The sequence below is a fragment of the Lissotriton vulgaris genome, chromosome 2_1, assembly GCF_964263255.1.
Source record: "Lissotriton vulgaris chromosome 2_1, aLisVul1.2, whole genome shotgun sequence".
Taxonomy (NCBI): Eukaryota; Metazoa; Chordata; class Amphibia; order Caudata; family Salamandridae; genus Lissotriton; species Lissotriton vulgaris.
Genome location: NC_141687.1, coordinates 102,719,413 through 102,737,159, shown reverse-complemented (window position 1 = coordinate 102,737,159; position 17,747 = coordinate 102,719,413). Strand labels below are relative to the sequence as shown.

General features: G+C 41.0%; 1 protein-coding gene across 1 annotated transcript in view; it reads right to left on the bottom strand.

Annotated features, from left to right (window-relative positions):
* The window catches only part of WSCD1 (WSC domain sialate O sulfotransferase 1), a 335,167-nt gene that overhangs the window by 109,842 nt on the left and 207,578 nt on the right, over positions 1-17,747 (bottom strand). The window contains exon 5 of the mRNA XM_086954536.1: positions 14,121-14,242. Coding sequence (XP_086810662.1) covers positions 14,121-14,242 — 122 coding nt within the window. The remainder of the gene's footprint in view (positions 1-14,120; positions 14,243-17,747) is intronic.

Genomic DNA, 17,747 nt, shown 5'->3' with positions numbered 1-17,747 from the left:
CAGAAGGAAAGGACGTTGATAGCTGAAGATGATTTAACTATGATGGTTGAAGGAGGTTCGTGAAGAAAGGCTGAGAAAATAGAAGTGACTTTTTCCTTAAAGAAATCTGCAAGGGAATTGCAGAGGGATTGGGACGTGTCGGAAGGAGGGGCAGGGGGTTTGAGAGATGATTAACTACTTGGAACAGTTTTCTTGCGGAGTTTTGGGCCTGGTTAATTTGGGAAATATAATACATCGTTTTTATTGAGGTGATGAGGTCTTTGTATTTGGACAAGGCGCTTTTATATGAGATTTTGTCAATAGGGTTGTAATACCGGCACCAGTGTCTTTCCAGATTTCTTCAATGTTGTCTTTGTAGACGTAGGGATTCAGAGAACCATGGGGCAGAAGGAGATTTTCTATTGCGTTGAGAGGTTTTGGGGGTCGCCAGTTTGAAGCATGCCATGTCCAAGATGTTGAGATAGTTGCTAGAGGCTAGTGATGGATCCGGTTCCATTGTGTTTATGCCCTCGGTCAGCATTGAGGCAAGGTGATAGGTATCAATGTTTTTCCAGTCTCTTGATGAGATAGGGGGAGATGGTCCGATTTGAGATGGAGGGGACTTGATTTTAATAGAAAAACAGACTGCTGAGTGATCTGTCCAAATGAGGGGAATAGGAGGGGAAATCTAGATGTCAGGGTTGTTGGTGAATATTCCATCAAGGGTATGACCTGGCTTGTGGGTGGGCTGGATGACAATTTGCTGAAGTCCTGCTGCTGAGAGATCACTGATTAGGGCGATGGTATCGTTGTCGCTTATAGATTCTAAGTGGAAATTGAAATCTCCTAATATGGTGTATTGAGGAGCTCCAGCTGTAACTTCAATTAAGTTGTTAAGGCTGTTAAGGAAGTTGGATCTAGGACCAGGAGGGCGGTAGAGCAAAGTGCCTGTAAGTGACTGGTTGCCGGAGAGGCTAATAGAGAAGGAAAAGGCTTCACAGTCTCTGTAGATAAGATCAGTGGTTTTAACTTTATAGTGGTTTTTATGGATGATAGCTATACCACCACCCTTTTTTTTCGTTCTGTCTAGTCTGTGAACACAGTCGTTTTCAGGAAGGGCAGCTTTGAAGTCAGGACCGGAGGAGTTGTCACCCCAAGTCTCGGTGATAAATAGTAAATCGAGATTGTGTGACACAATAAACTCTAGGATTTCGAGTTTGTGTTTTGGGAGGGAGTGCATGTTAATGAGTGCTGGTAGAGCATGTTTAGGGGTATTATCAGGGGGAGTGTGGTTGATACATGCAGGGCATTTGTAAGGACCTATCCGAGGGTCCGTGTGTAGAAATTGAGGTATAAAGTGTGGTAGATTATCCGGAGGGTTAAGATCCAGAAGTCGAGATGAGGTATATTTGATCAAGGTAGAGGCTAAGGGAGTCTGCTGAATGAATGGGCCAGGGGGGTGGCCCTGGGCCCGGTCCCGGCGCAGACGGGCGCAGACGGGCTTGCCTTAGGCGCGCCTTCGGCGCACAGACGGCGCGCCCGCTGCGCTCGTCCGCTGCGCGCCCGGTAGGTGCACATGTTTTTTGGCGAGAGGGGACGTGGGGGGGGGGGCGTGGCCAACAATAGTGGGCGTGGCCTGAGGAGTCCCAGGAAATGGCGGCAAGAATTATTTTGAACCAGCGGCAGCGATAAATCCGCTGGGTCGTTGGTTATGATCATCTTCTTCCAAAGGCTTTTGCCAAATTTAAAAATACTTTAATGCCAAGAAATAAATTCTTACAGAAATATTGCACATTTCCCAATCCATTATTTTAAAGAACTTCAAATCTCATACAATCAGTATTACATTACTATTACTCAAAGATAAATCAATTCAACCAATTAATAACGTTGGTTTATAAGGGATATAGCAATGCAAACATTTCATTCTCTCATAACTAAAACTCTATGAAAAGTCAACCTCCCCGAATCAAAGGCTTTGAAAACTGGCTGCCAAAATGCCTACATTGCATTCTTTTGCACAAGGGCAGTGTTACACCAAGATGCCATAAGCCAAATTCCAAAATACATCCTGAATATTCCAAAAAATCTTTCATGAAATATTTTGCCCTTGTAGTTCATGAAAAGGGAGCACGTGCAAAGGGGTCTGTAGTTCTCAATAAAAAGAATATCTTTGGCATGCTCTTCTGATTTAAGCAAGGACTTTTCTCTGCGATACAAGTCAGATTGAATACTGATCCCAACTCCAACACTTGAGCATCTGCCGTTTCCTCTCCTTCTTGAGATGAAGATGGTGAGGGCAATCACATTTTAAGCAAGCTGGTGCAGGAGGTGATTTTCTTTAAGACTGCCTGTCCCTTGAAAGGAGTTCACAGCATATTATGGATAATCAACTTACATCTGCTATGCAGGTGGAAAAAGGCTCAATTGGAAGATGGATTATCCTGTAGATTGAGGTCAAAGACAACAAATAATTGTTAAATATTATGGTCCTGTGACTGATGACCAATGCCCACTGGAAGAGCTTTCGTTAGAAGTGGCCACAATCCCCTCTCTTGTTATTGTGTCACACGTACATAAAAAAATTGATACTCTTACATCTTTTCCACTGCTAGTGCCTATAAGAGCAGCTTCGAAATGCAAGAAGTGTTTGGATGGTTGCAATGTAGTAATGATCTTGTAGGTAATTGGGGAGCAGATCATCAGAATGTCACTGTTAGAAATGGGGTTAATGTTTGGAAGAGGAATGCACCCTGTCCAAACAGAAACCATCACACTAGTCAGAGCTAAGTTAGATACACACTAAAATAGCCCATGCTCACCCTCAGGTAGCTTGGCACTGAACAGTCAGGCTTATCTAAATAGGCAATGTGTAAAGTGTTTGTGCAACGCACTCACACAGTAACACAATAAACACACCACAAAGAGACTCTACACAGATTTACAAAAATACGTTATTATATTCTGAAAAAAAAATACCAAAATGACAAACATCCAAGAAATACAAGCTGAGGAATTAATTTTAAAAGAATAAGTGTAGAATAGCGCTTAGAAGCAAACAGCGCTTTAGGGGTCACTGATGGGACTTGGGAAAAGTCAACAGCTCAAGGCAACTGCAACGGAGTACCTTGAGCCTGACTGCGAATATGAGATGTGGGGGGTTGATGCGTAGATGCCACACCCACAGTCAAGGGGATGCATTGATTTCACACATGTATAGGGGGAGATACTATGGTTTCCAAAGACGAGCGTCAAAGCCGTGATGCGTTGATTTTGAAGCCGGGTTTTTCCACACTTGTCAAAGGGATGCATCACTCTTCCTTCAGTGGAGGCGGCAATGCAGTGGTTCCTGTGAAGCTGCTTGAACCCCAAATGTGATGCACCAATTCTTGGTCGATGCACTGATTTTGCTTCCAGTAGACAGGAAGTGCCAACTTCACTGGTCAGCAGTCCAGCAAGGAATCCTTTAAGCAGCACAGCAGTTCTTCTGATAGAGTTTCAGTTGTGGATCCAGAAGTGTCTGATTTTATGGGTCAGAATCCCAGTACTTATATCCAAATGTGCCTTTGAATTAGGGTAACTTCAAAGCAGGACCTTGAAGTGCACATGTGCCACTTTATTCACAGTCCTGGTTTCGGACTAGCGATGGAGTGAAAATCAGTCCTTTGTGTGGGGATAGTACACTACCTATTCAAGTCAAGTGTTAGCCCCTCCCTTCCATCCTGCCCAGGAATGGCCATCAGAATACAGATGTATTTAAATGGGTAATCGGACACATCTATCCTTCATGTGTTTGTCGCTGTCTACAGGGAATGCACAAAGTTTAGCTGTCATCCACCCCAGATGTGTATTGGAGATAGGCTGCAAGGCACACAGAGCTATGAGTGCAGATAATTATCTACTTCCTAAAAGTGGCATTTCTAAAACAGTAATGTTAAATCCAACTTAGTAAGTAAGGAGGATATATCATACCTTTCAAAAGATATCAAACACGACACAGCTAGTCCTTTCAGATCGGAAATTACCATTTAAAAGTGCATAAGGGAATTCCCAAAGCTATCCTACGAGAGGTGTAGGCCTCATAGAAGTGGAAAGCGAATTTAGCTGTTTGTCACTACCAGAATGTGCAAAACATAAAAGTACATGCCCTACATTTTACTTACATAGCACTCTGCCCTTAGACCTACCTATGTACTACCTTAGGGGTGACCTATGAGTAATAAAAGGGGGGTTAAAGGCTTGGCCAAAAGTTTTAAATGCCGAGTAGAAGTGGCAGTAAACCACACACATAGACACTGAAATGGCAGGCTGGAGACAGGATTGAAATGCTACTGATGTGGGAGGCACAATCAGTGTTGACGCCCACGAGTAGCATTTAATTTACAGGCATTAGTCAAATGGTATACCACTGTATAAGGGACTTCTTACAAGTTAAACTAAATTGGCCAGCCATGTATTCACTGGTGCTATCTTACATGCACTTTAGCATTGGTTAGCAGTGGTAAAGTGCTCCGAGTCCAAAAACAAGGTCAGAAAAATAGGAGGAGGAAGGCAAAAAAGTTTGGGGTGACCCTTCAGAGAGGGCCATTTTCCAGCAGATGCTGACTATACTATTTGGTAAAAAGAAATATATAAGCCAGGTATAGATATTTTACAGGCCTCTAATACATTTTCATATACAGACACTGGTATCTTGCTTTCAGCACATCACTCAATTATTTATATTGTTTATAAACATGCATTTACACTGCCTACAACAAGCATGAATAAGTGCTGGAGGATAGATAGGTTACTCCAGGTACATCCCATGCTTCAGGAAACCTGTTGCAACTGCAATTTTTTTGTTGGATGAGAGCAATGGACCAGCACACTATTTGGGATGCCTTTAAAGTGTATTTTAAGGTGACTCTTGTTTTCTTAATGTCTAAAAGATGAAAAATGAGAATGTAGCACTGACAGCATTAGAGAAAAGGCAGGCTAAACCACAGCAAATGATTGCTAGTGACTGGTCAGCTCAGTAGGTCTAGGTTTCATTAAAGCTGAAGGTAGATGTAAACAAGGCAGTATTGTGCAAGAAATAGTGATCCAACAAACACAATTCCAAAAGATCTTTAAGGACGATAACAAAATAGTCAAAATGTTATCATGGATGTCAAAATCTTTGGCATACACAATTAAAAAATTGACAAATAATTGACACATACACAGTTGAAGAGGTTGTGGGTTTATATGATACCTTATTAAACTTCTATCGAAAATTATATGCAGAGACTCGTTGCCCTGGTGATGATGATAAGGTACTGGTTTCAGTTGGTGACAAAATAAAATAAACTCACCAAGAAAGAATAGCTTATGCTCTCTGCTTATGTAACTAATATGAAAGTTCTGACTAACTTGAAATCAATTCCTTCTTCTAAACGTCCGCATAAAAATGTCCCCAAAATGATATACATAATCTGTTTGTTGTTGAGTTAAAGATGGTTGATTTGTTTAATGCACACTTAAAGGAGGGTGAGACACTAGCCACAATCTGCTGAGAGAAACTTATTGCATTTTAGAAGCCTGAAAAGAGCCAGAGGCATCTTGTTTATACTAGCTGCTATAAACCTTCTTAACGTTGTATCTATCAGGTTGCCAGGTATTATTCACAGATGCATACATCTAGATTTAGGAACATTTATTCTGAGCGACCTTTTGGCTGCCAACATACACTTGAGACCATAGACAATTGAAAAAAATGCAAATGCATCATTTGTAGTCGTGTTGTTGGAGGTAGCAAGGATTTTCAGATGGTGAACTCGGCAGATTTGGAAACCAAGCAGAAGGAAATCACCTTTCCATCCAAGTTTTCTGGGTTTGATTATGTGCTTATATCATGGCGGCTCCACCAAAATGATCATTAGTAGGGAATCTGTGGTGTTGATATAGACAGAAAGAGGCACTTAACAGAGGGGCACCTAGCTGCATAAATATGTGCCTTTAATCTGATTATAGCTATATTACCAATCGCGCAAATACAGGCTGGACCTAATATTGAGGAGTAGATTAAATGTGTCTGTCTGCTGATGACTTTCAACTCGTTTTAGATAGCAAGAATCCGGGTATTTGAACAGTAGTCACCAAGAACAGGGAGTTCGCTGGCATTGCCAAATATGGCATCAATAGAAACAAAAGTGATGCCTTCACGTTTAACTCAGATACCAATACACCGCCCTCAAAGTTGCAGTATTTGGTAACGGGGTACCTTGGTGTTTGGGTTTTTGGTAATCCTTAGAATATTTATAGATTAAAGTATGGGAACCACTTAATGAAATTAAAGTAACGTTTTCAAACTTAGGGCCCCATTAGGATGTCGGGCGGATCCCACCGCCATGCAGGGGGTGGCGATCCGCCCGACATCCTTCCCCGCCCGCCATCCATTTCACCCCGCCATATTACTATGGTGGGGGGAAATCGGCAGATGGAAAGACCGTCCGCCGCTTTTCCACACGGTCAACAAATTGACTAGGCGGAAAAGGGTTTCATATGGTGGCGGTGTCTGTTAGACACCGCCATCCATATTAGGGTGTGGGCGGGAACATGCCTTTCCGTGGAGGCAAGGCATGCGGGAATGTCTTGTGGGGGCCAGTTGCAGATCCCCAGGGGCTCCAGGGGGTGTGCGCATGGTGCCTGTCATGTTGTGCATTGAAGTGCGCAATGTGCATTTTTCGCATTGCGGCAGTCTGTGCTTTCAGCACCGCCAACCGCAATGTTAAAAATGCGGAATGCGCCCGCAAGTGTGGTGGGCACATCCTAATGGCCCCCACTTGACCGCTTTGAAGGTCTAGAGTGCTTGGATTGCAATGCTAAAGGAATAAGGTAAGTCACCCCATTGCTGTGCTGAGTGAGGCAACTACCTTTTTTAACCATCTGCTCCGATCTTAGAGAGACTCCATATTGTTATCTATATCAGTTATATTTTACTCCCTTGATTACATTTTCTGACACATAAGCCAATGTGGCAGATGCCCTTCAGCACTGGATAACTGGCCCCACACCCTATGACAATGTCAAACATTGAGAAACATCTTGCACACAGTATTCTTAAAGCTCAGACAGATCTGTGGAAAAAGGCTGCATTAGATACACAGAGCTGCTTGGAATGCGCCAGTGGGTAATAGCCTGTGATTGTCGCTGCTGGAACCTTTTTTTCTTAACCTCCCTTTCTTTCAATTTCTATTCAACATCACAACAAAGATCCATTGCACTGTATTCAAACACTTTGTATCTTGAAGGTGACATCAATTGTGAATTGTACATTTGAAGGTAATAGGAGAGCTATGCCAATGGCCTTTTAGGTTTGCATTTTTCTAGTAGTTTTCCAGACACATTATGAAAAGGAACTTAAATTGAAAGCCAACCATCAGAAAACATATTTCTCTAAATTAAATTCATTAGAGAACTTGTTTAGTCTATGATATTTATACGAATCAGTAGTCAAGCGCTTAGACAGCGGGTAACCAACACAAGTTAGCCAGTGGAAAGTGGTCAGATAAACCAACACATAAGGGGGCCCATGCATCATTCTAAATACCGGTCGCAAAGGGACAGATTCACAGAATCTGCTCCTTTGCAACCAGTATTTTTGCATTTGGGATGCATCGACCCAAATGCAAATTTGCTATTTTAGTAAGCGCAAAAATTGCGATTATTTAAATTGTGAATGAATTTAGGGAATGGCAAATTGCGATTCCCTAAATGCAATGCATGATGCAATTTTAAATTGCAATTTTGTAATTAGGGATCCCAAATTACCGTCAATTTAAAGTTGATGGTAATTTGGGAAAACTTGGAGAAATGCACTGAAGTGCATTTTTTAAAGTTCCATGTTACACACACACGTGCCCTTGGGGCATGCGTGTGCGCAATATGTGGTCACAAGGCAATTTCAGGGGTGCATCAGGGTGTCCTTTTACCACCCTTACACTCTTAAAATTGCATGCGCAATTTGCGAGTACCTATTTGGTACTCTCAAATTGCGCATGCAATTCCCATATATTCCTATTGTCCTCTAGGCCCATAGTTATGAGTGGGAAGCTATTCCTGGATTGCGAATCACAATTTGTAATTCCCAATTAAGGAATATGTAGGAATAGCAATTTTTTTAGCAACTCATACATGCATAAGGAATTGTGATTCCTAAATAGCAATTTCTAAAAAATCGCTATTAAGGAATTGCAATTCCTTATGTTGATGCATGTGCCCCAAGATTCTGTGAATATTACAGAGTCCTTACGTGTTTCTTCTGTTAAAGCTGTGCTGTGTCTGTTGTATAATTAAGTAGTAGACAAAATAAAACTTCTAATCCAGCTCTGTCCTCCTTTTACTCCACTAGTGCCATACAGGTATCACCATGCAGGCTACCCTCTTTAAGATGCCACAGGTTGCTTCAATTTTAAAGCTGTACCTTTCCCCCAGACTATGGAGTTGCCATATCAATAGTCTCTAAAGGTTCTCCCATTTACTCTAGTTTAATACCATAATATAGATTACAAACAAAAAGGATCAAACCGGTAGACTGCCAAAATGAACTGAAATATCAAACTACAATAAATTTCGATCCCATCCCATCAAAAACATTTGCCTCCAAACATGCCCAGACTCGTGTTACAATGATATCGCATAATCTGTGGGACATATGTGTTTAGAGAGATTTAGGAATTATTAACAAGTCAATAGGCACATGCATCAAGCTAATTACCGGTCGCGAAGGGGCCGATTCACAGATTGGGCCCCTTTTTGACCCTTAATTAGGCTTTTGGGATGCATCAAGCCCAAAGCCATTTGCAAAATAGGTAATCGCAAAATTTGTGATTACTTATTTTGCAAATGCAGTTAGGGAATCGCAATTTGCGATACCCTAAATGCAATGCAAGGAGCATTTGCATTTTCCTAAGTGCCATGTGGCGCCACATGTGCACACAGGCCAATTTTGGGGGTGCATCAGGGTGGGCTATTGGCCACCCGGCACCCTTGAAATTGCATTCGTAATTTGTGACTACCTATTTTGTAATTGCAAATTGCGAATGGTTTCCCATTCATTCCTATGGACCTCTAGGCCCATAGGCCTGTAGGCCCGTAGGAATGAATGGGAAAGCATGCCGTAATCGCGAATCACTTAAGGCATATGTAGGAATAGCAAGTTTTTTTAGCAATTCCTACATGCATAAGGAATTGTGATTCCTAAATTGCAAATTCTAAAAAATCGCTATTAGGGAATCGTAATTCCTTATGTTGATGCATGTGCCCCAAGATTCTGTGAATATTACAGAGTCCTTACGTGCTTCTTCTGTTAAAGCTGTGCTGTGTTTGTTGCATAATTAATTAGTAGACAAAATAAAACTTCTAATCCAGATCTGTCCTCCTTTTACTCCACTAGTTCCATACAGGTATCACCATGCAGGCCACCCTCTTTAAGATGCCACAGGTTGCCTAAATTTTAAAGCTGTACCTTTCCCCCAGACTATGGAGTTACCATATCCATAGTCTCTAAAGGTTCTCCCATTTACTCCAGTTTAATACCATAATATAGATTACAAACAAAAAGGCTCAAACCGGTAGACTGAAAAAAATGAACTGAAATATCAAAGTACAATACATTTCGATCCCATCCCATCAAAAACATTTGCCTCCAAACATGCCCAGACTCGTGTTACAATGACATCGTATAATCTGTGGGACATATGTGTTTAGACATATTTAAGAATTATGAACCAGTCTATGGGGCGCATGCATCAAGCTAATTACCGGTCGCAAACAGGCCAATTCGCAGATTGGGCCCCTTTGTGACCTGTAATTAGGCTTTTGGGATGAATCAAGCCCAAAGCCATTCGCAAAATAGGTAATCGCAAAATTTGTGATTACCTGTTTTGCGAATGCAGTTAGGGAATCGCAATTTGTGATACGCTAAATGTAATGCAAGGAGCATTTGCATTTTCCTAAGTGCCATGTGGCGCCACATGTGCACACAGGCCAATTTTGGGGGTGCATCAGGGTGGCCTATTGGCCACCCGGCACCCTTGAAATTACATTTGCAATTTGCGACTACCTATTAAGTAATTGCATATTGGGAATGGTTTCTCATTCATTCCTATAGGCCTCTAGGACCATAGCAACGAATGGGAAAGCATACCGTAATGGCGAATCGCAATTTGCGATTCACTATTAAGAAATGTGTAGGAATCGCTATTTTTTTTAGCGAAACCTACATGCATAGGCAATTGCTATTAAGGAATCACAAGTGCTTAGCTTGATGCATTTGGCAAATAATTTTTATTGGTGGGTATTTTTTTAATGTTTTTATTGTTATAGTTTACAATTTTGTGTCCTATCTGTAGCCTACATTTTGATGACTGTATATGCAAATGAAGCTGAAGTACTGTTTTGGTTTGAACTTTTTTCCACGGGAAACATTTGCCCTGAGCCAAAGATAGTGAAGAAAATATTGTGGGAGAATAATTAACATGTTTACCTCTGCCACCCAAAAAACAAATGGATTCTGGATTCTTCAATAATAAATTGGGTGGGGCAGATATATAATTGCACTTCAAACCAGTAGCGCCAGGTAGTTTTAGCCGGGAGAAGGCGGGCGGTGGGAACCACACATACAAACATTCACACCTACTCACACCCATGCATTCACACACAAGCACATGCACACACACACTCATTCACAGCACTCACTACCAAATATTCAAACATACACACATGCATGTGTGCACTAAACATTTAAACAAATTGGGCCACATGCATCAATGTAAGTTTTTGCGATTCCTTATTTGCGAAAAATAGGGAATCGCAAATAAGGAATCGCAAAACGGGATGCATCAATTTAATCGCATAATTTTTGCGATTTGGTAAAAATCGCAATTTTTACCGAATCGTAAATATTATGCGAATTCTAATTTGCGATTTCGCAATTCCCATTGATTCCTATGGGCCAAAAGGCCCATAGGAATCAATGGGAAGGCATTGACATATTGCGAATTTCAATTAGCGATTCACAAAATGTTAATGCATTCCATGGGTGCAGGGGGGGCCCAAAGGACCCCCCCCGCACCCCTGAAATGTATTTTAAAGTGCATGTTTCACACACACAGGTCCTGAGGACATGTGTGTCTGTAACATGACATTGTTTAAAATGCTAATTTGAGCATTTTAATAGTTTTTCGCAAATTACCACGAGGTTCACCCTCGTGGTAATTTGCACCCCCTAATTGCGATTTCGCAATTTTAAAAGCAATCATGCATTGCTTTTAAGGAATCGCAAATTTGCGATTCCTTAAAAGCAATCGCATTTTTGGAATTCGCTAAAAATAGCGATTTTCCCAAAAATGTTTGATGCATCCCAAAAACCTATTTAGGAATCGCAAACGGCTGAATTTACCGATTCGCACCGTTTGCACTTCCTAAATAGGTTGATGCATGTGCCCCATTATACTTACCTGCTGCAGCTCTCTGGGATGGAAGCCTCAGAGATCCCATCAGGGTTGGGACTGCCACCTTCTCTAACTGGCTGACCGTAGATCAGCCAATGAGGGGAGGCAGCAGTCCCTACCTCATCACAGGGGTCAGTGAGAGTTTGTGACCACACCCCACTCTGTAACGAGGTGCCGGTGATAGACACTTTGCCCTCGGCACTTCAGGGCTTAAAACTGAAGTGCCCAGGTCCAAGGCTATGAATGACACTCCCCACCATCACAAGGGGAGGGCCTTGAGGTGCTTTGCCAGGCTGAAGAGGTCACGCCCACAGGAGCTGTGACATTATGATGCCGGCACAGTTCAATTCAGGCATCCAGGTGCCGGCCCATTTAGCACATGTCTACTCCTGGGTGCCTGACCTGAGGCTGAAAGTAGAGAGTTTCTGACAGGCCGATCTTTGCTCAACCTGACAGACACTTTTCTTGTTGGGAAAAAGGTGAAGGGACGAGGCCCCTCCATCCGGAAGCACAGGTCACGGCTGCTTCAAACCTAAACAATACTTTCGAGGTAAGAGAACCTTGGGCAAATTGTGGATCCGAGCCGGATGACCATTTGCCTTGCCGGGCATTTCCCAGGGGGCTGGAGCCATTGAAGGACAGTTTTTGATGGTCCATGGCGGCCTCTGTTATTTTCTCCAGCACCCCATGGGTTTTTTTGCAGCAGGGAAAGCCGGGAAATAATGAGAAAGTGAGAGAGAAAGAGAGAGCGAGACAGAAAGAAGAGGGGTGAATGGGAGACAGAATAAAAATGGGAATAAATTCATCGAAAGATAAGAGAAAGGAAATGGGGATGATTCGAACATTTTGGGTCCTAGTCCGGCCTTTTTACAGTCTCTCAATTTAAGAAATGACTATCATTTGATTATTCCGTGTTCATCTTGGGTGTTAAAACCGCCTGATCCTTCCTACAATTGTTTCCTCTCCGTTGCCTGTTTTCCATTGGTTACCAGCACTCAAGCTAAAAACAGCTGCATGTTGAGGTATTCAGAGACTCAACTTGTTCGATTACTGTGGCGTAGAAAATCTCTGCTGTTGGAAGCCCTCCGAACATCGCCCATGGGAGCAGTGTGCAGCGCCTGCCAGTCCTTGATCGTCCCATTCATCACTGGTTCTACAGTCCAGACTGTGTGATACAATTAGTTTCTGCATCATTCATCCTTTCGTCCTTCTTCTGTGTCTGTTCCTATTTCCTTTGAGAGTTTCCAAGAGGAGCGCAGTCAATTAACTTTTTCTTTCCAATTGTACCAAACTATCTATCTATCTATCTATTTATCTATCTATCTATCCAGACAGACAGACAGATAGATAATGGTTTTGGTGAAATTCTAAAATCTATCTATCTATCTATCTATCTATCTATCTATCTATCTATCTATCTATCTATCTATCTATCTATCTATCTATCTATCTATCTATCTATCTATCTATCTATCTATCTATCCATCTATCTATCCATCTATCTATCCATACAAACAGACAGACAGACAGACAGATAGATAGATATATAGACAGACAGACAGATAGAGAGAGAGAGAGAGAGAGAGGAGATAGATAGATAGATAGATAGATAGATAGATAGATAGATAGATAGATAGATAGATAGATAGATAGATAGATAGATAGGATTCCCAAACCTTTATATCTATCTATCTATCCCTCTAGATATAATGGTTTTGGTGCAATACGAAATAATAAAAAAAAAAAAATATATATATATATATATATATATATATATATATGTATATATACTCGTCTACGATGATTAATAAAGACAGCCCAGCTAGAAGAGCCACTATTAAACAGAAGTGCTGTCTGGTACTTGGCACATTGCTTCTTGGCAAGAGGGGCAGTGCCAACCTGCCAAGTGTTTCCTCCCCAGTGCTTTGTAATATAGAGGGCATGAATATTCATGGACCACGGGGGAATATTCACATGCATCGTTTCACCAACATTATGCAAATACCCCCACAAAGACAAATTAAAAAGAAATAAAATGTGAACACTTTAGTAACGTCCCCTTTCCCCTTCTCTTCTTTTTTTCTCTAATAACAGTTTATTAGGTGGCTCAAGCAGGAATTTAAATTATTTGTAATAATCTAAGGAAAGAACGTTAGCATAGTTTATGACCTATAAGGCTGGGCAGCAGTTCGGGGTAGCAAGGTTCACCAGCTGCTACCCCTAGTTTACCTTTGGTACCCTCAGAATTGCCACCTCTACCCAAGGCCTAAAAAGTCATGGAGGCAGCATCATAAAAAGGAAGAAAGTAGGGCTCTAAAGTCTGATGATTTCGTTCTTTAATTTCCACTCCTAGCCCCTTTACCCTTTCAGTATCACACAGGAAGTTGTTCTAGTGTTATGGTGGGGCCAAGCTTTTTATATCATTGGGGTCACAGGTTATGTATTGCTAGTTCCTGTTTTCCCCTCACTTGTAGTTAGTCAAAATCATTAACTAATAGACCATGAAAGCAGACATGGTCAAAGCCATCCTGCAAAATATGCACAAGTCTAGTAGTAAAAAAATCTCAGTTTTAAGGGAGCTGGTGAAGTAGGGATACATGGCAATAAAGACAAACAGAAAGACCAAAACACACTGCATCCTAATAGCAGAAAATCACTACCTACTTTGTCTGAGCAGAATTCTGAGCACATCTCCACCGTCAAACCAGACTGCAGCACGGAGACCGGAAAGGCATCTGTTAGATTTGCTGGAGCTCTGTGGCATCCTCGATAGGTGATATTCCTCCCTGTGGAGAATTGAAATGGAGACCAGGTGACTCTCACAGCAGTAGCCTTGCATTTTCATCATCATTTCAGAATCAATAGATACTCTGCGCCTTTGGCATAGGGCCTGCACTGTATACTGGCCATGGTTGCTTGGCTGGAGTGATCTGGCCAATATTCCTGACCACGTTAATAGTGTAATGGTCATAGGATCCTGGACATTTCTAGAGGAAATTCAGGAACTTTGCAGGATACACAAGTCAAGCCCATTGCATGTCATACCACTGAAAAGATAATCAGACTCCACGTACATAATTACATTTAGAGTGGTTTGAGAAAGGTAATTACCCTAAATCAGTCCTCCCAACTCACTTTAACTTTGTTAATGCAATACGATTGTCGTAGAATTTTTTTTTTTTAAATAATTCTTTTCAGTGTATATATATCTATTTTCTTATGGTTAATTGACATCGACTATTGCTGCTAGCATCTTTCACTTTAGCTTTTGCCTCGTGAGCAAATAGCAGTTAATTCTGAGAAGGTTGACTCACCGAATGTATTAAAATATTAGTATTACGATTATCCCTGACAGGAAAATTAAGATCAATGGTGACAATTTCTACTACGCACTGTATCCTTATACGTTCAACTACTAATTGTGTTTGAACTGTATTTGTTTTTCTTTTTTGTAATGGTTTTAATTAATCAACAAATAAACTTACTATCTATCTATCTATCTATCTATCTATCTATCTATCTATCTATCTATCTATCTATCTATCTATCTATCTATCTATCAGTCCTCCCAACGGTGCATGTAAAAACGTTTTTGGAACGACAGAAAAATGGGTAGAATAAACCCAAATTTGAATCACTAATCCACTAGGACGAAATGTCATAGTAAAAATGTGCTCTACAACAAATGCTGCAGAGATTTTCTCCATAAGCATAGCCCTGTATGAAGGAAGGAATACTACTTAAAGGCATTCTATAGCTGTATAGTCTAGCAACCAGGTCAAAGGTAAAACTAACACATTCATGCACGTTTTTGTACACCTTCCGTCACATTAGGAACACAAAATACAACGGTGAACACAACCAGGATATGACAGAATAATACTGTCACGTAGTGCATTAATGAATGTGTCAATTATAAGAGATGTAATTGGTGATTTCCCCCCAGGCACAAAATATGTTCCAAAAGGAGAAACTTAGCATCACAAGCCACAGTTGCCGGTATACCCGAAGATTACACAGGACCTCGCACAGCAAACTGCAATGAAAGCTCCATCGAAATCACAGCTGCACGACACATCGTCAACGCAGGACCTCACGTCGCCAGCTACAGCTCTTCAGAACCTCCTCTTCAAGATGCATAGCCAATGAGGAATCGATTAAACCAAGAATTAAGATACTTTGTTTAGTGGGCCTTACTTGGTCCCTGTATCTGGCCTGCACCCCATCACGGTCAGCCTGAACTTGTGACTTTGTCCCAGTCTGGCACAACCAGATAACCACAGTTTGTGCTTTTAGGCACTATTTTCACTTAAAACTTTTAAATTGCATATCTCTGGATTTTCTGATGGGACTTTTGGCGTTTTGGTCTCAAATAATTTATGATTATTTTTTTCTAAATTGATTATTTCACTGTGTTTGAAATTCTGCAGACACATTTTACACATTGCCTCTAAGTGAAGTCTAACTGTTTTGTGCCAAACTACTTGAGGGTTAAGAACAGGTTAATTTGTGTTTGCTTGTGTTTCACCTTGACAAGAATTGTGGATGCTGCTTGTGTAGGGGTACACCCCTATCAACTAGTAACCCAATTTCATACAGTATACTTCCACGTTTATGAAGTCCAGATGAATTGATTAGAGATAGGTGGAAAGTTGTAGATGTCATAGATCTTACATTTGGAAAATAATACATGAGAAGACAAGACTAAGTAGGTTATCTTCAGTGATAGCAGAGTGTTCAATTGAGCAACGCACAATCTTGTCGAAGACTTATGTCTGACTTAACAGTGTTTTCAGCCTTCTGCATAAGATCTGCAGGATGTTGTAGCATCCTCCCCACCAATGAATACACCACATACAGAGTTTAGTATTACATATCTCTATTGTGCTGCGTGAAACTGCGAACTCCACATTCTAAAACAAGCTTTCATTGCGTTCCACTACAACACCTACTTCACAGCTCCACGGAGTCCTTTTAGAACCAAAAGGAGTACATCATAAAACTTGCAGTGCATTCCATCTCCCTCTCTGATAAATTAAAAAAATTGCAGTTTTTTTACAAATCACTATTTTCGGACCTAGGCCTGTTGGCAGGTTAAACCCAAAACGTTTTGCCTTTTGCCTCCTAGTTTCTCTGACATGTGTTTGTTGGCTTTAACTCTGGGCACTCTACCATTGTTAATCAGTGCTAAAGTGCATATGGTCTTTGTGTAAAATATGATTCTGATTAGTTATCCAGGATTGGCCTATTTGATATACGGGTAAGTCCTTAGCAAAGTGCACTGTGTGAGGCCATCGATTGTAAATCAAATGCTATTCATGGGCCTACAGCACTGATTGAGCCACCCACACAAGTAGCCTTTCAAATATGTCGCAGGCCTGCCAGTGTCTATCCACGCAGCTTGAAATGCCATATCGACCTAGTAAGTGCCCCCACTTGCCTGGCCCTAACCTTCCCTTTTCTTACAGGTAAGGCACTCCTAAGGTAGGACCAAGGTGCCCCCATGAGCATTATGTAGAGTATGTTAAAGGTAGGACATGTACTGAAGTGTTTTACATGTCCCAATAGTGAAATACTAAGTATTTCATTTTTCTCTATTGCAAGAACTAGCTCTCCCACAGGCTCATTGGAGCTGCCATGTAACATTTTAACAAGTGTAAGAGATTTGGAGTTTTGCCTCTCTGAATTTAATAATCCACCTTTTACTAAAGGTGAATTTTAAAGTGTGTGTTTGAAAATGACACATTGCCGCTGAGATAAGCCTGTCTGCTCGTGCCAAGCTAGCAAGGGGTTGAGCAGGGATTAGCTGCATGTGTAACTATAAAAAAGGGACCTTACTTGGACAGGGTGCATATCTCTGGCAACTAGAGACCCCCATTTCTAACAAGTATATAAATATAAATATATATATATATATATATATATATATATATATATATATATATATATATATATACACATATATATATCTATATATATATATATATAGATATATATATATATATAGATATATATATAGATACATATACACACAATGACATCTCCTCAATCATCCTTCTTGGTGCTCTAATTATTCGGACTGATCTGTTTAACTGGAAGCTTGGAGCTGTCATCTTCTGTTTCGGAGATTTTCAAAGACAGTGAAGATGTAACAAGTCATTACGTTTTCAGGTTCATTCTTTCCTTCACTACCTAGATCAGAAGACTGATTAATTAAATGCAGAAGGTAAGAAGAGTCTCTGGTAACAGACTTTCCAGGATGCTGGGCTGTCCACTTGTGTCCCTTGGCAG